This window comes from Osmerus mordax, chromosome 18 (genome assembly GCF_038355195.1).
Source record: "Osmerus mordax isolate fOsmMor3 chromosome 18, fOsmMor3.pri, whole genome shotgun sequence".
In the NCBI taxonomy this organism is placed as follows: domain Eukaryota; kingdom Metazoa; phylum Chordata; class Actinopteri; order Osmeriformes; family Osmeridae; genus Osmerus; species Osmerus mordax.
This window is the reverse complement of record NC_090067.1, coordinates 9,151,698-9,173,471: the sequence shown is the minus strand read 5'-3', so window position 1 is coordinate 9,173,471 and position 21,774 is coordinate 9,151,698. Positions and strand designations below refer to the sequence as shown.

The following is a 21,774-nucleotide window of genomic DNA, read 5'->3' as shown; positions in this document are numbered from 1 at the left end:
CCATATACTGGACAGTATAAATATTTTAGTAGCGTATGCTAGTGGGTATAAATAGTCCATTCGTGTTCCATGAAGAACTGTGTTGCACAATCGTAGGCCTAATTGCTTACTAGATAATATTGTCTGCAGACATAAAATAATAATAATCAATAATTGAGTTGTATCAGATTCTATTCCAAATTGAGTAGGCTAATGCATGATAATTGTGATTAAATTGTGATTATAGGACTAAATTCATTTTGAGAGATACATTTGGTAATGCTGGGAGTAGGCCAATTTATTATTTACTTCTGCAGACTACAAAGCAACGGAATTGATCGACGACTGACTCGCTGGTTTACTTTTCGTCATCGCGTTTCGGGAACGGGCGTAACTAACGTTCCAGGCCGCCTGCGTATGCGATCCAACACCGATCGCCTGATCTCATCGGTAACTGACAAACAGGGATGCAGGTTTGAGAGACCGTTACCGAATACAGAGAGCCCGGGTGTGAAGCAGTAAACAGACTATCCCTATATATCGCCATGCGGACGGAGTTCTAGGGGCTGCAGTACTGCTGTCCTGTCAGCTGTTTTTGTCTGGAGCATCACCGTGAGGGCAAGAGAGATAGGCTAACCGGAGCCACGGACCCCACCGAACGGCAGACCGAGGCTATAGGATGGAGTTCAAGCAGCTGGTGGAGGCGGCGGAGAAATGGTGCTCCGGAAACCCCTTCGACTTGATTTTTGCCGAAGAGGAGGATGAGCGGCGACTTGACTTCTACGCCGAGCCCGGGATCTCCTTCTATGTGCTGTGTCCCGACAATTTGACAGGCGGCACCGACAATTTCGTAAGTGTTGTTGTATGGGTGTGTGCGTGCATTGGGGATGATAATGCTGATGATGATGCGTGTGCCTGTCTATGTGTGTGCTTGTGTGTTTCCTCCCTGTCCCGGGCTGGCGGTCAGGAGAGTACGAGGGGGAATGCGCGCGGGTGAGTGGGCTATGTGTGCGCTGTGGCTATGGTGATGTCACTGCAGTTTGGTGCCCCCTCATTCTCAAGCTGTTGTTTTGGCGACGACTTCCAGATTCCCGTCTGCAGTCGTAACAACTTGCGGAACCATATGCGAGCTTTTTAGGCTTTTGCACTGCAAGCTGCAGTGGGCCTGTGCATTTAGGCCTCATGGGGCTGTAAATAATACAAGCCCCGGTATGTCCAGGCCTACCCGCGCTGCTCTGCCCTGCACGGTAACGGATGCCAGAGGGCGGGGGTCTGTCCCGAAAGGCCCGTTTTCATTTCTTCATTTGATTCTGTCAACAAAGCCTGTATGTGCAGTTCTGGGTGTGCTAACATACGTTTGCACCAAAGGAGAATTTGTAGAATAAAGCACGCTGTCTGCATGAACAGGTTGACAACACTGTTGCTATTCTACACTTCCTCATCCACACATGCCCACTGATCCGGTTATGACTCAGGTCCGACACACACACACGCCGCACACACACACACACACACACGCACACACACACACACACACACACACACACACACACACACACACACACACAGGACATCTCTGGAGTCCCAAGGGCAGAGATGGGCAGCTAAAATAACTCCCTCTCTGCAGGCTCTGGGCTCAGTTGGAGATCCAGTTACTGAGGCAGATCAATACTGCTATCAGCAGGGGTTTGCCTCAAACACACATTCTCTCTCTCCTCTCTCTCTCTCTCTCTCTCTCTCTCTCTCTCTCTCTCTCTCTCTCTCTCTCTCTCTCTCTCTCTCTCTCTCTCTCACTCTCACATGCACACACTTACACACAGTAGTGCCATAAACAGGGCTCAACTGCCTTGTTCTCTAGGGGGCAGTATCATAATCCTCATGCATCACTGTGGGCATGTCTGCTGGCTCTCTTGCTCTCCCTATATCTCCCTTTCTCTTTCACACACACACACACACACACACACACACACACACACACACACACACACACACACAGTCCATTATCATCCTGCCAGTGAGAGGCCACCTCTGGGGACATGGGTTCAGTTAGTGGAAGTGTCATTATTTTCTGGCAGACGAGGCCATTATCCAGCCCTACTGTACAGTGTAATGCAGATCTGGAACGTAGTTGTTTTGCACAGACTTATGACAGTATGTGTTTTTTCTGGAAGTGACACTGCTGTTTTTGCACTTAGACGCCTGACATCATGTGTTTGTGTGGGAGTGACACGGTTGTTTTGTCTCTAACATGGCTGTCCTTGGAGGTGTCTAATCTCTAATTACCCTGCACTACTTTCACTAAAAACACTGCCCTCCTTTATGCAATGCTAACTCTGTGACTGCAGCGATCCTAAACCATCAGTAGCTGGCCATAAAAGTAAACATGGCTAACTTTCTCTTATATCCTGTAACTGATTTACACTGTGTGTGTGTGTGTGTGTAGCATGTGTGGAGTGAGAGTGAGGACTGCCTGCCCTTCCTGCAGCTAGCCCAGGACTACATCTCATCCTGTGGGAAGAAGACTCTCCTGGAAGTTCTTGAGAAGGTCTTCACATCCTTCAGACCTGTGAGTATACACAGTATATCCTGCAAACCACTAATGGAGAGATTTTGATTTGTACATTTGCACCTTTTAGCAGACACTTATCTACTAAGCACAATGTACAACATGCATAGAAAGTGTATATAATTTAGATCGTACAGCAGATAATCCAGGAACAAGTGCCCAGTTTTAACAGCATTTCAGAGGTTAGTGCCAAGTAATCGGCTCTATTTTTACCACACACACAGTGTAACAATAACATCATGCTTGACAAGGTGTTGTGCCTGTAAAACCTGTGTTCTACCTCACTACCCCTACCCCTTCTCTCAGCTCCTGGGTCTTCCTGACATAGACGAGGACAGCTTTGAGCAGTACCATGCCAACGTGGAGGAGGAACCAGAGACGGACCACCAGCAAATGGGAGTCAGCAGCCAGCAGTGATGCCCCAAGATAAAGGCCCTGGCTGGGCTAACAGAGCTACCTGTGCCACAGGCCTCTTCCCCAGCACTGACACACAGGCCCACATTGTTCCAACTACACCCTAATTTACAAACACCAAAGCAAAATACACACACACATACACACACACAAATACACACACATTTCAGCTTGTTGAAGTGCAATGCGTTCTTAAAAGTCTCAACAGCTTTGCTTCTCAAATAGTGGACTCTCAGTAGTCCCGTGCTGCCCATTCAAACACACACACATACAGTACATTACACATCAACTGGTTTAGTAACGCAGTTGTCAGTCAGTACAAGCTTCTTCTTCTTCTTATTATTATCAGTCTCAACCAGGCTAGTTACACGGTCATGCAATACATCACTCACTTAAACACCTGGTCTCAAAAGTGAATGCCTATATGTGGCAGCTATTCTTTTCTGCCCTACATGTGTTGAAGTAAGATGACAAAAGAAAAAAAAGACAGAAAAATTACACAAGACAGGTCTTTGAATGTGAAGTGTAGAATGTTTAGAATTAGGCTGGATCACGTTGTTTCAAGATTCTTAACTTCTCAGAGTTAAGAATGGAGTGACAGGAGTATAATGTGGTGCAGAGGTAGCAAAGCACACAGCAGAGAGAGAGAGAGAGCATTTCGATTGAGTCTCTGTCAGCGGATAGACTGTCCAACTTTGTAGTGTGATTTATATCTTGTCAGTGTTTGACATTGTTAATTAAGTGTGGTCAAGCCTTCACCAAAACACACACACTGCTGAGACAAGAACGGGTTCTGTTAATGGAGCTAACAGTCGGATTTAAGTCGAAAACACATTTACCTCTAGCAAGCATGTCACACACGTCACCACAATGAATGCAGCCTTCCTTTGCCTCCCAGCCCTTCCCAACTCCTCAACTTTTTCCATGGAAACCAAAGGTTGACTCCCCTCCACCCCTGCAGCTCTTGTTGATGGACGCTGTTGACCTTTGACCTGTCATCAAATATTGTCTGGCCTCATAAACTGGTTTTCTCTCCACACCTTCCTCAGTCTTCCTGCTTACGTGCTGTCTGTAGAACAGTCCTACAGATGCCCTGACTCTGTGATCTTAAGTCAGTTTTTTTGTTGTTGCCATTGACAGCCTCAGTTCTGACAATTGGACAATTGGACAAGCAGTTCCTAAGTCAGTGTCTAGGAATAACTGCTGAGGTCTACTCTGAGACCAGCCATAGCTCCCCCCACCTCTATTCTCTCATTACGCCCCTCCTCTTCCTCCTCCTTTCTCTTTTCCTTTCACTCTGTCTTTCTCTTTAACTCTCTGTTTGGTTTGTTTATAACTAAAGGTAAAGGTTGCCCTGAACCACAGACATGAGATCAGATTACTGTAGAACTATTGTTGACCTTATCCTTCATGGGCATGAACTATTACCTGGCCCTGTGCCTGTGTTAAGGGCATACCTCCTGCGTTGTGATTATCGTTGAGTGTATGTGACACGACCACTACCACTGCTATGCTTTTGCCCCTGTAGCCTTCCGCCACCTGATTCTGCAACACTTGTAACTAACTTTGACTAATAATAGCCTTCCTTGGCTTCTAAATATGTTTGTCTTGTTTGTTTGTTATTTATTTGATTTGATTGTTTATGGTTATTTAAAGTATTCATATGATCGGTGTTTTATGTTTGTCCTAATATGTGTGTGAAAGTATTAAATAAAACGTGGTGAAGGGTGTGCGGAGTCTGACTTGCTGTTTGAACATATGTTTGTGTTGCTGTTGCTTAGTTTGACGTCACGCGACCTGACGCACGCTCACAGGGGGAGGCGCGACAATCCCAGTTTTTCTTCCTATGCGGTAATAATCATTGTATAGAAGTCCTCGATCTCCGTAGCAATTGAGCCAAAGAGCTGAGCTTTTTGTGTCAACATCAACTATTCTGCAAGAGAAAAAATTAGGAGGACGTTTTTTATATTTGCTAATGAAGTTGATCAGCGGGGCCTTGCAAACGCCTTATTGCGCGTTGTAGCGCAACTCGAAACTCCTGACAATTTGAAGAAGACTGATATTTCTTTTTTATAAAGTTGTCATTTCTCGAAAGTTTGTCAACGAATTTATTTTCAACTGTCGAAGCGGTTCCGCCATGCGCAGTCGTTTGTGAATCAACATTTTCTATTTAAACAAACAACACAGGAGACATATCCCTGTTGACTTCCTCATCAAGAGGACTTGATTTTCTCACGCCATGGGTCCGAAACAGAGCAGTCCGGTGGCCGATGGTAGAACCCGTGCTTATTCCAGCTCCGATGTCCCATCTGGAACTAACAGGGGGGGTGGGTTCAGGTACACCAATGGTCCGGACGGGCCTGAAATTCGATATACCAATGAAAACCATCCAACTTCATATCAAGCTGGACTGAATATCCCCAACAACAGGAGACAGGGGTCCCTGCTGTTTGGCAGCAGCCTAGACGACACAGACGGGGAGAGCGGGCTGTCTGGCGGCAGGCACCGGCTGCTTATTGGGTCACTACCAGCGCACCTGTCTCCACACATGCTAGGAGGTAAGGAATGTGTAGGCTAAATCTATGCTTGTTATATTTGACTATTTTTTTTACATATGACATGCTCCCAATGTTCAAATATGACACTTTTCTTGTCATATCATTCTTGACTATCACAAGAAGGTGAAACTGATTTGTGATTGCATATGCAAAGATAAGACATGGACTAACAACAAAGAGAGAACTCATGGTCAGTCACATGCTCATATCTCTTTGTCTCTCTCTCTCACATACACACTTCGTCATTTACTGGTTTCCTGTCTCATGCTAGAACAGATTGCGGCCATCTAGGCCTGACACAAACAGACACAATGTCAGGAGTCAAGACCTTTGGCACAGTGCCCACATTCAGGCTCTGCAGAGTTGAATGAGTACACACACACATGTGTGTCTCTGTGACTGTCAAGCGTGCATACAACACAAACTCACTCTGGTCTTTCAACTCAGACTGTGTACTTCCTTCCAGGAACCTTTATCATGAATGATCAAGTCATCACTAACCTTTGCTTTCTGGCTACAAGTGTTCTTAACCCTTCAATAGTGTTATGAGACTTGACCTACTTAATACTTTATGTCATATAAACAGTATAACATGACAACACAACACAAACTACTCACACCTTTATTTCACATTTGGGTGTGGGTTCTTGTTACTGTTGGCTCCACACAGAGTTGCAGGTAAATGACACTGGAAAAAAACAATTTCCAGCCATAGCTCACCAGCTTCTGGCCTGCTAATCTTTGCTCAGCTGATAAGGAAAACAGGTGGTGGGGGTTGGGTTGGGGTTGAACCTCACACACACACACACAGGCCGCAGTATAAGTACCGTACATATGTCCTATTTATCAACAGTTTAGCCATGCTTCATTTGATGTTGTGTAAGTAAAAAGGTTTTGACCTCAGAGAGCTGTCTGATGTGTGGTGTGTCTGAAGCAGGGGAGATTATCTCCAGGAAAAACAAGATCTAGGCTAGCTAATCTATAACTGTCGTGTTGCTGTGTACGTGTGTGTACGTGTGTGTACGTGCGTGTATTTTCTTCAGCAGATTGTCAGAGACATACAGTATATTCTTGCTTTCCACACACACAGGGATGAATTTGAGAGCATTAGGCCTAAACGACTTATCTTGGGCTCTGTTTTCTCAGGGTTCCATTGTCCTGTGTGCTCTAAGTTTGTGTCTTCAGATGAGATGGAGGTACACCTGATCATGTGTCTGACAAAACCCCGCCTCTCCTACAACGGTGAGACCAAAAACGTGTGTTTAAAGTTGGTTTTTCAGTCTTCCTGCATGCCTGTCTGTTTTTCTGCCTCCTTGCCTGCCTGTCTGGTTGACAGACATGCTCCCTGTTACATCTGTAAAGCAGTAATAAATATAGACATCCTCAAATTTGTTGGTACCCCTCCCACAAAAAACGGAAGAATGCACAATTTCCTATGAAATAACTTAAAACTGACACCCAGTAATTGGCACCCATCATTGTTGATCCCATATTTAAAAGTAAATAATAAAACAAATGAAAATGGCATGGAAAATCTCCCAATTATGTATTATCTTTTCTAAGCGGTACCAACAAATGTGTCCAGGCCATTTTAGAATGAGCAATAATTAACCTATTTTCACAGCTCCTTTGCTTTATTCTGTGACATAGGTGTAAGGGTACCAATACATTTGAGCATGTCTGTAAATAATGGGTGAGATTTCTTGATGTCCCAGAATGTTCCCTGATTGGTTGTCTATGTCTTCTCTCAGAGGATGTCCTGGCTAAGGATTCTGGGGAGTGTTCTATTTGTCTCGATGAGTTGGAGCAGGGTGACACTATCGCTAGACTGCCCTGTCTCTGTATCTACCACAAAGGGTAATACGCATGAATGTGCACACATACATCATTTAAAAAAATCTCATGTACTGTAAATAAAGTTCATATTTTTCCCCTCTCTCTCTTTCTCCTTTGATCTTTCTCACTCCCCCAGGTGCATAGACGAGTGGTTTGAAGTAAACCGCTCATGTCCAGAGCATCCCTCAGACTAGACTGGATTTGAGTCACACATTACTTCTTTGCTCCAATAGCATCCATGGCTGACCTTACCTCAGCCCACCACCATTTGTGCCAGACCCACACTCTCCTTAGGGACTATTTGCACTACATTTCTTAGAAGTCTTCAAATAAAGAAGAGAACTGTTGACCACTCATTTAGTGTGGTCAAAAAACGAAAACTTCAGTCTGGTTTGTAAACCAGCTTTACTGGAGAAGAAACGTGAAAGAGAATCCCAATCGAGTACTAGGCGTTATTGGGTGCACTTCAGGGAAATCTACTTTGGATTTAATTCCATTTGTACTCCTCAGCCCTACAAACAATAATGTGATATTATCTCTTCTCAGAACTGTGTAGTAGTAAACATTTTTACTTTTTTAATTCTGATATACAACTTGGCACTTCAAATATTTTTTTTTATTGCCTGTGTTGTGTGCTAATTATTTGTCAAACATTGCTTATCACCTCAATAATCAAGTCCAATTCAGATCAAAAAAAGTTTATTGGGTACAGAAATGAGCAATTGGTTTAGAATTGATATATTTCAGGGATTACTGTGAGGTTATCATAGACATGATACAATATCCTTTATTTGTGACTAGTAGTCACATTTTCTATGTATATTTAAGTGCCGTGACTATGCTGCTAGGTAAATGTTCACAGCCACAGTAGTCAAATGTTGACATGATATAAATTTATATGTATTTTTTTAGAAATACCACATCCAAATGTAACGACAAATGTTAGTTCCCACATTATGTACATGACTGACATGTACCTGATGTCATCTGAAATTTAAACATTTTGACAAATCTACTGTTGTTTTGGTGAATATTATGATATCACAATGCTGCCTGCATCAGTGATTGATAATTTACCTGCAGAAAGGAACAGTGATAAAGTGAAAGATTGTTTATCTTACATTGACTATGTTAACTGGCTGTGTTTTGGGGTTATTCCACAAAGACATTAGTGACAGAAGAATCTAAATTGACTCTAGATGTTCTAAACATGTCGATGGACTTTTAAATTGCATACAATTGTTAGTTAAATCTATCTGCATGTGTTCAATTCAAAATCATTTCAATTACACTGTCCATTTCAATTTACAAACACTTCTGAATAAAGCACTGATGTGAATCGTTATTTTCTCCCCCCCTCCTATCCCCCCTGAGTAACACTTTAACATAAAGGCTGACATTTGAAAAGCCTTAAGAAGCATTATTTTAACATAAAATAATTATAAACAACAATCAACAGTTAGACATAGCGTTTGCATTGAGTTGCTACTTATCCATTTGGAAAGCAAATTGTTGTAGAAAGGGACAAGTGCCAAAAGACATGAAAAAAGTTTAAGACACATCACACATGACAGGGGAAAAAAGTTCTGCCTTTGTCCCTGAACCTTTTAATAAACGACTTTCGTATTGTCAAGTAGTAACCTGAAACGAAACTGTCCTAGATAGCACTCAATATTTCCCCCCCCAAAAAAAGATCGTCCTTTACAGCATTTCCGGTTATGCGTGTACGCCTTCAGAATAAGAGCACGACCTGAGACGTGGCATAACGTTTGAATTTGAGTGGCGCAATCCACTCCAGTTTGGGATTTAACGATGTTTCTCAAGTGCGGTTATTAGAACAAAGTGTGCATGTTAATATGTAGCGACCCGAGGGAGCGGACATTTGTTAGTAGCCGTACATGATAAATTATGATAAAATTGATACCAAATTTTTTCGGTTTCAGAAATATGAAATCGAACTATATTTCCACACTTTACACTATAGGCTACCACTGGTAATGACAGTAGGGGATTCGTTGTTAGAGGTGAAAACAAATAATATTTGTTGCAATCATTAGGCTAAAATTCCAGAGACAGCTTCAACCACTGTTATCAATAGAAGTTATAGCTAGTAAACGCATAGGCTATTATACCCACGTAAATATATATACCAATATTGACTAGCGTTACTACTGTGACCGAGAGTGAGGCCATGCCGGGAAATATCAAACTGAGGCTTTAACGTATCTTATGATACGGCAAAGCCGAACGGTCGAGGTTAGTAAGTTGCTTATTATATGTCATTTTTAGCTCTTTTCATTTTGTAAATGAAAATAAATGGTAATTGTAAATGGAAAACATGTCGTTTTGTTCAGCTCTCAAATCTTCTCACGGTGTGTTTCAGGTGTTGCCTAGCAACCAATCTGAAATCTGAGCAACCAAATCTAGCAATCTCTGTGAAAAGAAAAGTGTAGAAAAGTGTTCACACTTTTCTAACCAAAACATAATGATGAGTGATTGAGTTGAATTTTTATTCTTTATAGTACTTTATGATATTGTTTACTTAATTTGACCTGTAATCGAAGTATTTTCTACCATTATTGTGAAAGGTTTACTTTTAACGTTTAAGAAAGTAAAGGTTTTAGTTTAGTTACCTTTTATTTTGAAATCAACCGGATATGAGATGCCTTTGGCAGGGTTCTGTAGAAGCATCGTTCCAGTACACGATAAATCAAGTAGCTAGTACTATATTAAGTACCTAGCTACCCACAATAATTAACAACAATTGTACCTTTGGCGAGAGTTTGGTTCCTTTGGTAAATAATTTACACCTTTTGTTTTCTCCAAACGTGTCTGCCTTTCCAAAAAATAACGTTGTTGTCTAGCTACTGATGAGTAAGCTAGAGCTAGCAAATATAGACATTGCTACTGTACTAGCTACTGTAACGTTTTTTCCTCTATGTAGAATAAAGCAATGATGCTGTATTGTGGCATATCAAACTTTAAAGTTCCTGCAACTGCATTTGAAATATGGTTCAAGCATAGTAAATCTAAACATGGTTTGTTAGGTCATCGAGCCAACATGCTAGCAATTAAAAACTAACGACCCGCTTGACATTGTTTGCAGGTGCACCTGTTCAAAATGGGAAAAGGTTGTAAAGTTGTAGTGTGTGGTCTAGCATCAGTTGGAAAAACAGCAATTCTTGAACATTTGCTGTATGGCAATCACGCTGTTGGTAAGTTGGTCTGTTGTGCATATCGTGGTCATCGATATTCGCTAGTTAAAAGGATGGATTTGTTTGTTTGCTTGCATGAAATGGTACCGCCTAGACTCTTATTTCCTACAATGTAATCATTGCACACGTTTGTGAAATTGAAATCTCTTATATAGTTGGCTGCCATGTTTAATACTGTATATATTTAAGTTGACCATTGTCTACATCAGTTGCCAGCCTTTTCTCCACAAAGGTTTAGCTAATGTATCTGATAATCTCTCAGAATGACAGATGTTCGTTGCAGGCACTGAGTCCAGTGAAACCCAAGAAGATGTGTATGTGGCCTCTGTGGAGACAGACAGGGGAGTGAAGGAACAGCTACGCCTTTATGACACAAGGGGTCTCCATGATGGACTAGAGCTGCCCAAGCACTACTACTCAGTAGCTGATGGGTTTGTGCTTGTCTACAGCGTTGACAACCTAGAGTCATTCAAGAAGGTGGACATACTGAAGAAGGAAATAGACAAGTCCAGAGACAAAAAAGAGGTATCGTCAAAACTGTTGAGTTGCCTTTACCTACAAAGAGGGCTTAGTTGATACAAGATACAAGATCAACTTACAAATTCTAATTGTCATCAAAGCATGCTGTGTATTGCAATTCTTATAACAGTAAAGGCCATTTGTGTCCTCTGGCGCAGGTGACAGTCATCGTGCTGGGGAACAAGACGGACTTGCGCGAGCGCCGTCAGGTGGACCAGGAGACGGCGCAGCAGTGGGCCCGGGGTGAGAAGGTCAAGCTGTGGGAGGTAAGCGTCACGGAACGCAACTCCCTCATCGAGCCCTTCACCGTACTCACCAGCCGCCTCACGCAACCGCAGAGCAAGTCGGCCTTCCCGCTGCCCGGCCGCAAGAGCAAGGGCACGCCGTCCGACCTCTGAACCAGAGGGCGTGCGCTTGCTGCTATGGATACGGTTCATTTTCTGGACATGGTGCTAACCAAACGTGCGGGAGGGCCCCGAGTCTCACACGTGCATCCAGATCTCAAGTCTGTCCATCTCAAATGCCTTTAAATTAGAGGTGTAATACTACCTAGTATACCGAGCGTAACCACACAGCAATACGAATCCTACTGCTTTGATGTTTGGCTGTAACCTTTTAGTCTGTAATTTGTCTAAATGGTTCTAACATTTAGCTCAAGTGTTGAGAAAATATTTATTTTATACCTAATTTATTTTTGTCACTTTACAAAAATTACATTCCTAGAAGATAGGAACAATGTAATCGTAGAATACAATTGTGCTTGAATGAAATGTCTCTCGGAGTGAACAGCTCCTTGGGAGCCTAATAAATGTGATGTGCTGCTACTGGCTGTGTTGTCTAGATCTTTCCACGTGCTATATCCCTCAACTTTGCCACATGTAAATCGGTTGAACAGTGTGATACACACTTATGAACCCTGGCTTCTGGTTTAGAGCTTGAGAACAATGAACAATATCCAAACACACATGCAATGTGTACACCTGCTTTTCATAAGAACATTATAAAAGAGGATAGACAGCCAATCATTTTAGACTCAACACATGTGCTGTATCAGTAAAACTGCAGGAAAAATCAGCTCTAAGATGCAATCTAGTCATTCAAGAAGCCAAGGCAGTTTACATCAACTAACTTTAATATCAGTGAAAAATCCACATTGACATGACATTTGAAACTGTCAAGGAATCATGCTGCAACACCTTAAACAAGCAGTCAGACTAAACAATTTTGTTTCCAAGCACAAGCTAAAAATGAATTCATTTACAAAAAAAAACGCACAATATGGTACATTATTGCCAAATCTTGATTACAGATGGGCAGAGATAACTTAAACACAATCAACAAAAATATCAAGAGATAAGACTTCAGTTCCAAGATAAAAATGAATCACTCAACCCTTCCCTCACCCCCCACCCCACTCCCATCCTGACCCCCCCCTTCCCCAGAGGCGTCCAAGAGGCAGCTTGTTTTTTTGTTTTTTTTTTATGCTCTACCGTGATGATATTTTGCATTCTCCTGGGATTATGTGGCGTAGCGCTTGGTCCACTGTTTGGCTATTCGGTCGTGTTCTGGTCTGTTTGTTGTGTACTGGGTGGCAATGCTTCCCACCAGAGGGTCCGCTAGAATGGAGAGAAAGGTATCACTTATTCTTGTTGATGAATTCATGCAGGATCAGTGACTAGGTGGACACTCCCAGAGAAATACATGAGATGAGGCGTACACATTAAACTTGGGAGTGTGAGTTCTTTGAATCTGGTTGGATCTTGTGTATGTGTCTCACCTGAAAGACAGGGTCGCAGTCTGTGTGTGCGGTTAATACCAGGGTTGTAGTCTGTGAGTATGTGTGGTTACTACCAGGGTTGTAGTCTGTGTGTATGTGTGGTTACTACCAGGGTTGTAGTCTGAGTCTTACCAGGGTTGCAGTCTGTGAGGAGGGAGCAGATGGACAGCAGCACCTTGGAGATGGTGAGGGCCGGGCTCCAGTTGTCCTTCAGGATGTCCAGACAGATGACTCCCTGGCTGTTGATGTTACAGTGGTAGATCCTCGTACGGAACGTCACCTGATCAAGTAAAAAATAAAAATGAATTGTCAATAAGAGTCAACAGTATATTCTTATTTTCCTTTTCAACTACAAAGTTAGGAGTCTCTGCGTGTCTGCACTAGTTCAGGCACTAGCCTGGTGCCCGTTGGCAGCAGCTCACCAGATTCATGAATCCATAGCTGATTTAAAACTTCATCCCCATTTCTCAAGAACATTTTATTACAACCCCCCCCACCCACACACACATCGAGCTTCCTGCCTTCATAGTTAAATGTTAACTACAACACCACCCTCTTGTGGTAAATGCAGCAATCTTTACCAGGACAGTGAGGGAATGCAGTCCATTTAAAACACTGAAATCAGAGTTCAGTCTAGCACACCAAATAAAAGTGTCAGATGATAACATACTATCAATTCCTGACCCTAAATTGGCCCTAATCCAAGACAAAAATAATCTTCCCCAGAAACGTCCACTGAACGTTTACCCACCAAGGACCAAATCCTAATGTCCACCCTTGACAAAGCAGTAGAATCACACTGCTTACAAACGACACAGCCTCATCCTTTATGTCACATGAGGAAACAATTCATAAAATCACCTTGGGGGGCTTGAAGGGGTAGTCTGGTGTGAAGGCGATGTCCAGGAAGAAGACCCCTCCCTCGTAGACGGAGCCTGGGGGTCCCAAGATCGTGGACCTCCACTCATAGATGTTATCTCCTTTTGGACCCGCACTGCAAGCACACAGACAACGACCATTCAGACCCTTTCAATTACAATAAAGGAAGAAACCTGGTCATTGAGTGGCTGAATGACATCCTAGCATATATCCTTTAAGAGACCAGAAGTGCATGTCCTTTTTGTCGTTTTGTATCCTTGCTGCAAAACCAATTTTCCATGGCAAGGACATTTGAAATTGAAGTTTTAAAGTCTAGCTAACAAGAGCTGCTTGACCACGGGCATTTCTTTAAGTATGTTTGAAGACTGGATGCAGAGTTAAAGGAGAGTGAGAGCTTAAACTAATCACTGTTAAAAAAAGCCTTAAATAACAACTGCAAAAATGTCCCATTCAAGTTTCAAAATTTCCACTTTACATTCTTTTAAACCATTTATAAAGTGTCCAAAAGTAGAAAAATTAATGAAGACTTGAGAATCACAATGAAATCACAAATGATCGTTCATAACATTGTCACCTTTTGTTAAGTGCTTGAAAGTATTTTCTTGAAAGTAGTACAAGTATAATGGGCACTTTTACACTGTGAGGGTAAGTTTCCATAAGTAGCAGGTCAACAGCACAGAACCCCACATTGGCGGTCTAACACCATTACAGTAATTTGCTTACCAAGATAAAGAGTCAGGCTGAAAGGGCCCTTAGTGTAACTGATAATCCATGTGACCCACAGGCTGTAATTTTTGTAAATGTATAGTAAGCTACCCTGCCCTAGCTCTCGCATTGACAAACTAATAAAAAGACTGAGTCATTGCTCATTCAGCTCAATATGGGACTTACAAGACAGCTTTATTGAGAAGCATATGCCTCTTATCAGAAATATGATAATGTATCAGATTTGAAAAAAAAACTGTACTAGAGTTTGTTCACACAAGCAACAGCCCAAACTCACAATGCTACTACAGATGTGCTGGTTAGAGTTCACACACACGCCTCAGTCAGACCCCTGTACAGCCAAGGAACCAAAATAGATACTGTATCGTTTCACACTGAATATGGCAGCCTAGGGTTTTCTTTTTGCCTGACAACAAAGACGTTTCACACGCGAGAGAGATCGACAGAGGAGAGCCTGTGTCTCCTGCCCTGACAGACAAAGGCCACCCAGTCCTCTGGAAGGCAGCGATGTGCCTTGCCATCACTGTTGTCATTCACCTCAGTAATAAAAAAATAAAGAAGAGAAAAAAAGGCTTGTTTCCGACCTCCCCTTTTACACACCAATAAATATGGTAGTGGTATCACATTTTCACAGTTCTATTTTGAAGAATAATTGTAACCTTTCAAAACATTCTCCACACACACACTCCAGACAACACATATTGTTGGGGGGTTCAAACCAATATCTTCTAGCCACGTTGACTTCTGAGAGAGACCCAAACAAAACGAGCCGTCGACTTCCCTCGACTCGCGAGTAGGGGCTCAGAAATCACTTGTGTTCTAGTTTAACAGTTGGCCCTCACCAAGTGTTTTTCAGCCGGAAGTATTTGTTGAGTGCAGATGCTTTCCAGTGTTCTGCTGTCTGTCATCACACTATCGTACCTACACCATTAGCAGCTGGCTGCACTCCTAATGGTAGCAGCAAGAAACATGCTGCAGTATTCGCTATTAGGATAGATAATCAACCTACTTAGGCAGAGTGGCTAAGATAACTCAGGCAAAAAAAGAGACCTTGTATGAATTTCAGATAACTATCTCGGTCATCTTTAGTTTAACTATCTACATCGTTTTTGCTAGGCTTTATTTTTGTGTTTTTTTTTTACGGTTCCCCAATGCATCATCTGGTGTCCTGCTCTCACAAACACATTCAACATAGAGCTGTCATGTCAGAGAAGCTGTATGGCTGACATTGAAAAGGATGTCAGATCTGATTCGCAGACCGAGCCTACTGAAACTTAGCCCCATCATTTCCACACCGATTTCATGGAATACCCTACCAAGCAACTCCATAAATGTACCACATTCAAAGCAGCTCAGAGGTAGCTGGGCTTAGAGGGCTCACCAAAGCAACAACGCAGCCTGGGCCAGCTACTTCCTCTCCAGGGAGTGAGGCTTTTTATAGATATGAAAAGCTTTTTAGAAACCTCAGCAGTCACACACAAACACAGGCTCAAAAACACAGACACTCGCACACAAACACGCAACAGCTCACACAGTAACACTCTAATGTGTGAAGAGAAGAAGAATTGGCTCACACAATAAACATGAGCTCAAAGCAAAACAAGTACAGAGAGATCACATGTAACCTCAGATGATTTCAAACAACCTTGACACACCTCGCTCAGAGGAACCACCTTTAATGTCACTCATGCATGCACACAAACACACATACAAACACACATACACACCTTAAACAGTGTCTCCTTAGGAACAACCCTTCATCTGACTAAGCAATTAGAGGGGTGGGGGTTAAAATTGTAATTCCATGTTTTCCGTTATGGTATAACACACTTGGACCAATCCCCCTTAATGCACACACACTTCAACTTCTCGACAAACAACTGTCATGAGTCTTAACCCTCGGAATGCCAGGAATCCGTCAGGAGGCTGAACACCCAAGGGCAACATCCAGAAAGCAGAGACAGAGACAGAGAGAGACAGAGAGAGACATAGAGAGACAGAGAGAGAGAGAGCAAAGAGGCCACATGACAGAAGAAAAGGCAGAAAGGAGAGTCTAGAAGAGACAGAAACAAGTCGGGGTAAGCGACATGCAGTATAACCAGAGGATCCTGGGTACGTGGAGCGAGACTGAAGGTGAATGAAAAGGAGTCCGAGCAAGTGCCTGGGAGCAGGGAGGACCGCTTGTGATGTCTGCAGTTCACACACTGAGGACAAGACCAGTTTACAATAAAACGAGGCTGCCTCTGCATTCGCCATGTGAAGTATAATTAGGTTATGATTAGCTGCATTATCAAAACGTGCCAGGTAGAGACTGAATATAAAAAATAAAAAAGAACTTGCTATTTTGTTGAACACCCCTCTACAGCTTAAGTCCACTGATAATTTAATAAGGCCTTAATCATAACCAATGTTAAGATATTGGGGGAAAAACTTAAGCAAACTAATGTTAAATGAAATGCTTCAAACGCATCCTACACAAACTGCATGTGTATATTTATATATGCGTCTGAGTATGTATATAAATATATTTAGTTACACCAGCCATATTAGTAATGGATTTTTAAATCTTATCTCATACATCAGCCATTACATTATGACCACAGAGGTGAAGTGAATAACACTGATTATCTCATTATCATGGCAGCTGTTAGTGAGTGGGATGTATCAGAGGTCTAGTGGAGTCCATGCCTCAATGCCTCGATGGGTCAAGGCTGTTTTGGTGGCAAAAGGGGGGACCTACACAATATTAAGCAGGTGGTCATAATGTTATGCTTATCGCCGGTGATTTCAAATACACATTATGGGGGTGGGGGGAATTAGTGGACTATCCTATTCTCACTAGGAATATAGTGTAGAAGAATATAAATGTTTCATTAAGAATTGCATTGTCTAATTCTGGTGTGCGCATGCATACATTTATATTCTTCTATCCCCAGGTGCAATACTTTTATACGGTTTATTTCTTCATTGACCGAGACAAATGATAAATGTTGTTCTCCAGGCCCAATCAGTAACCCCCCTCCGTATTAACCAGTAGGCCCAATCAGTAACCCCCCTCCGTATTAACCAGTAGGCCCAATCAGTAACCCCCCCTCCGTATTAACCAGTAGGCCCAATCAGTAACCCCCCCTCCGTATTAACCAGTAGGCCCAATCAGTAACCCCCCTCCGTATTAACCAGTAGGCCCAATCAGTAACCCCCCCTCCGTATTAACCAGTAGGCCCAGTCAGTAACCCCCCCTCTGTATTAACCAGTCTCCCAGCGGTGAGTGGAACCCAAGCATCTGGGCCATGCGTAGTGTGTCCACTAATTCCCCCCACCCCCATAATCCCACTAGATTAAACAGACTACTTCCCTTTCCGCTCAGAGGCACCCTCAAAATGCCCTTCCCCCATAAACTGTCTCACACACACAGCACCCTACATGTGGACAGACCTGGTTCCTTCTCTGCTTCAAAGGTGTGACAGCCACCCTCTCCAAATGCAGAACTCTGGTGCCACAGTCAACATGTTGATGGGGCCTTCTAACTGGCACGTCTAGAGCACTTATGTGGTCACGGCCATCGCGGGGGTAAGTGGTTGTTTAGGGAATAACTGCCCAACTAGCGGCCTGGAACGCTCCAACATGCAATCAGCTCGCCTCAGGGTCTAGACAACATCACAACTCACTGTTCTGCGATGCTACTTTCGTCAGAGCGCCGTCAGCCTCTTGCTGTCTCCACCAGGACTAATCCAGCAACGCAAACACATGTCCTCACTTGGAGATTATCATAACCTTAAATATGGTGTGTTTGAAACCCCATTGTGCTTCTAAACAGCCTTCAAGCCCTTCGGCAGGACACCTTGTGTCTGTCGTCGCCTTTCTTGACAGATTGCGTATCTGTCATCCCCACAGGCCCCAACTGTAAATGCAGTGTGTTCCTGAGAATGAGCCCTTTCTACTTGACTAACAGGAGTCCTAGGTTCTTGACGGACCACTAAAGGAACTACTTGCGTCATGCTTCCTGTATTAGGAGATTACATGTTGTGTTGCAAAAGGCCAGAAGCATGTGATTTAACTAGATACCCATTCCAGACAGTTTAGAGGGCAACCACAGACCCCCTTGAAACCTCTGGACAAAAAAGAAAGAAGCCGGGACAGAGTCTGTGAGGTGATGAAAAGACCATTTCATCTCTCCCTCTTTCTGTCATACGCGTACATACACAGTCACTGACCTGCAGTTTGGTGGTGGATCCAGAGTAATATCAGCCAACTCCTTCTGAATTCTGTATTAATAAAGGAAATACAGCAATGTTGAAGCTTGACCAAAAGACACTTCTATAACAAGCAGTGTAGGTAGGTCTGATTGTCTTATCATGTATAATTATAAACAACAAGATTAATTGGATTCTGGTCTAGGCTATCATGGGCCTGTGACAGGGAATCCTAAAATGGAATTGCTGTTCAAGGAAGCAATGAGGTAAACGAGATCAAAATCTTGTATAAAACAAACTAGAAATATACAGTACACTCTACACAATTAGTCAGTTTACCTTTTAGCACTGGTGGAGAGGAGTTTGGAAGTCTTGCTCATGCTGGCTTTGCTGTCTCGTTTCTTGCTAGGGGTGCTTTTCTCTCGCAGATTTGTTATAGAGGATGAGGAAGACGAAGAACTGGTGCTGGCACGCGAATCTTCATCCGACATACCGATCTCCAATGGAGAAAAGGCGACAAGATGCATCCAGAAACAACATAAATCATACACCGTGTTTGCACCTGCTCACAACTGTAACAGTGTATCTTTTCCAATAAGGCTAAATTGAGTCAATAACCGGCCGTGCAACGGTGACCTTTAGCTATTTGTTTAACCATATGTAGCCTGAACTAACATCCCAGAAACCGGAGGGCTTACCAAGTCCATTGGTTATGTGCTACTTGATCAAGGAGGACAAATATTTCAATTCTAACTTATTCTGCTTATCACAAAAGCATTCGCTCTTTCATAAGACTTCAAGGCAGATTACTGACCCCACGCTAATGTTTGCACTGATGCGTTATTTAGCTGGGCAGGGCTGCAACAAAGCATTGCCTACTCAGCTTTTGTTGTAAAATGTATACACAAATCTTGTGAATTAAGACCTAATGGATACGTGCCACTTTCCCACCGATTAATTGAATAAGCTAACCATCTCAAAAACGGAAAATGATCATCGATAGGGCGATGTCGCATTCGTTTAGGAAACCCTTCACTTCCACCGAACATGAGCACTAAAGAAACTTTCACTTTGATCGTATGATTTGTTTTTCTGGCAGGAGTTAAATAATATTCATACGTCAAATACAGTTGTGTATCAGATCCATATCCGGAACAATTAGATTTTAGTTGAATTATATCCCTAGATACGCAGCTGATCTCGGTCCAGCCAGTCTTGGGATGGAGCAATTTCTTAATTTCCTCACCGACGGCCAAAGGCACAGAGTATTGACCTGAATATCGACTGGATGCACAAAGTATCATAAAATTGCTACATATTTTCCGATGTTAGTAAAACATTTAGTGTTAGATACCTTTCTTTGTGTCTGTGAGTGCCTCCGTCGCCTGGACGCGTGCCTTTCGCCTCTCGCGGAGCGGAAGTGCTGGTGCAACAGCAGACGAAGCAATTCAGGGCAATGGAGTCAGTGGGGCACACTCAAATGACAATGCCAAGTTGAGAACAGTGCCGAGTAAAGAATGACACACCATAAAGTTATTGAGACATGTTTTACATACCCGTGAAATGAATACATACACCGTCAATTTTCTTTCCCGTAAGAGACCATTGTGCATCTTGCCAATATAGTGTATGTATCCGTCTTATCTTTCAGGCTATGATTCTAAGACACAACAGTCAGACTCGATGTCCATATTAAAGTTGAGCAAATTGTATATATTGTGAGAGCAGCAGTTATGGCCATTACAAATGCCGCAGGTATATTTGACTGTCAACTAATAGGCTACTGATACGGTGATTGTGTTATTTATTTGGTGTCTGTAATGAGGGTGTGCGTCTTGGGTCTATATACCCTCCAACGCCACGACCTGGCGTAGTGTTGTCAACTTTGTGCTAAACACCGTGCCATTATTAAGTGATATCAAAGTACCATTTTCACACTGTACATATTTAATCAATCCCCACCTCCTCCACTTCCCCTTCTCGAACTCAACTTCCTCCAGTGATCTCCAGCCTGCTGCCTCATGAGGGGTTGACGAACTGTGACCTTATCAAGTGATGGTATGTAATCATTTAACCATCAATCGTTATCCCCTTGTCAGTACACTATGTCACTGTATAACCTTTAACTTTCCAACCAATAAACTCATCGCAAAGGCAAGACCAGGAACCATATATTGAGTTTGATTTGAAACCACCTTACAATGCATTCAGACCGGAATGTTCCAGGCAGGGAAGAGGAGGTGTGGAGAAAAGCCTGAGCAACTGGGTGAGGGAGAGTATTCAGAAGCACCAAAACAATTATCATTCTTTCCCTGTGGGGGAGGGTTCCCCATGCCTGTCAACCATAATTAACTCCACGGGTCTTGCTCCACTTTGCAGCTTCGCCTATTAATAGTGAGGGCCTAAACTACACCCAACCATGAACACTCACTCACATAATAGAATATGGAAGCCCACTACGATGACCGTAAGAGATTGCACATTCTAATCAGCGGACCAGCTATCACTGCTGCCACCTACTTAAAAGGACAGGCATGAGTTCTGTGCAGAGGACACATAGTGTGTTGATATTGGTTTAGGTTGAAAGGCACAAAAAGGAGGAGGACCCAAGATATGGGTTATAGTCATAATTTGGGATGCTAAAACAGGACAGCCTAATGATTGGCCAGACAATCTTCCTAGTCACCAACAGCCGGAAGGAGGCAGAGCTAAAAAACGAGATGTCTCCCGTCCTCTCATTGGTTATAAATCTTATTTGTATTTCATAACCTCAGCATGAACCAAGATTCCCCTACAACCCCTTTTGCAGCGAACCTGTAAAACATTAGGGGCCAAAGCGTCTGCCCAGACGTCAAGACTCGAAGGGATGTTTGCGTCCCGTTGCGGAGGGTACGGTTCCAGACAGGAATGCTGGACACTGGGTGGTTGGACTCTCAGAAGTAGTGGAGTTAGGGGATAGTGTATCCCATGGACTTACAGTGGCTAAGCAAGTCAGTGAATAAATCCCAAGTTTAATTTCTTTTATCAACATCTTTGTTTTGACACTTGAGCATTCAGTGGAGTTCTGCTTCTGAAACAGCCAGTCAGCAGTCAAAGACCTTCAGAGGAACTG

The 21,774-nt window shown here is 42.9% G+C and overlaps 4 protein-coding genes across 7 annotated transcripts; 3 read left to right on the top strand and 1 right to left on the bottom strand.

Annotated features, from left to right (window-relative positions):
* Positions 1-288: 288 nt before the first annotated feature.
* Positions 289-4,688, top strand: mturn (maturin, neural progenitor differentiation regulator homolog (Xenopus)). The gene is made up of 3 exons (XM_067255806.1): positions 289-829; positions 2,423-2,545; positions 2,852-4,688. The coding sequence occupies exons 1-3, from the start codon at positions 659-661 to the stop codon at positions 2,960-2,962; spliced, it is 405 nt and encodes a 134-aa protein (XP_067111907.1). The 5' UTR covers positions 289-658; the 3' UTR covers positions 2,963-4,688.
* Positions 4,689-4,822: 134 nt separating this feature from the next.
* Positions 4,823-8,723, top strand: LOC136962335 (E3 ubiquitin-protein ligase znrf2-like). 2 transcript variants are annotated; one of them, XM_067256076.1, is made up of 4 exons: positions 4,823-5,517; positions 6,664-6,759; positions 7,269-7,374; positions 7,490-8,723. In XM_067256076.1, the coding sequence occupies exons 1-4, from the start codon at positions 5,199-5,201 to the stop codon at positions 7,545-7,547; spliced, it is 579 nt and encodes a 192-aa protein (XP_067112177.1). In that variant the 5' UTR covers positions 4,823-5,198; the 3' UTR covers positions 7,548-8,723. The 2 variants fall into 2 exon arrangements, with proteins under 2 accessions (XP_067112177.1, XP_067112178.1); XM_067256077.1 differs by having other exon boundaries at positions 6,664-6,773; positions 7,490-7,520.
* Positions 8,724-10,025: 1,302 nt separating this feature from the next.
* nkiras1 (NFKB inhibitor interacting Ras-like 1) lies at positions 10,026-11,902 on the top strand. 3 transcript variants are annotated; one of them, XM_067256078.1, is made up of 4 exons: positions 10,026-10,148; positions 10,460-10,568; positions 10,852-11,093; positions 11,246-11,902. In XM_067256078.1, exons 2-4 carry the CDS (start codon positions 10,475-10,477, stop codon positions 11,483-11,485), a joined length of 576 nt encoding a protein of 191 aa, XP_067112179.1. In that variant the 5' UTR covers positions 10,026-10,148; positions 10,460-10,474; the 3' UTR covers positions 11,486-11,902. The 3 variants fall into 3 exon arrangements, with proteins under 3 accessions (XP_067112179.1, XP_067112181.1, XP_067112180.1); XM_067256080.1 differs by lacking the exon at positions 10,460-10,568 and having other exon boundaries at positions 10,041-10,148; positions 10,831-11,093; XM_067256079.1 differs by lacking the exon at positions 10,026-10,148 and having other exon boundaries at positions 10,520-10,568; positions 10,831-11,093.
* A 600-nt stretch (positions 11,903-12,502) lies between these two features.
* Positions 12,503-20,156, bottom strand: ube2e1 (ubiquitin-conjugating enzyme E2E 1). The gene is made up of 6 exons (XM_067256410.1): positions 20,017-20,156; positions 19,002-19,159; positions 18,684-18,734; positions 13,726-13,858; positions 12,997-13,144; positions 12,503-12,703 (listed from the first exon to the last, which is right to left on the bottom strand). Exons 2-6 carry the CDS (start codon positions 19,151-19,153, stop codon positions 12,606-12,608), a joined length of 582 nt encoding a protein of 193 aa, XP_067112511.1. The 5' UTR covers positions 19,154-19,159; positions 20,017-20,156; the 3' UTR covers positions 12,503-12,605.
* Positions 20,157-21,774: the final 1,618 nt, after the last annotated feature.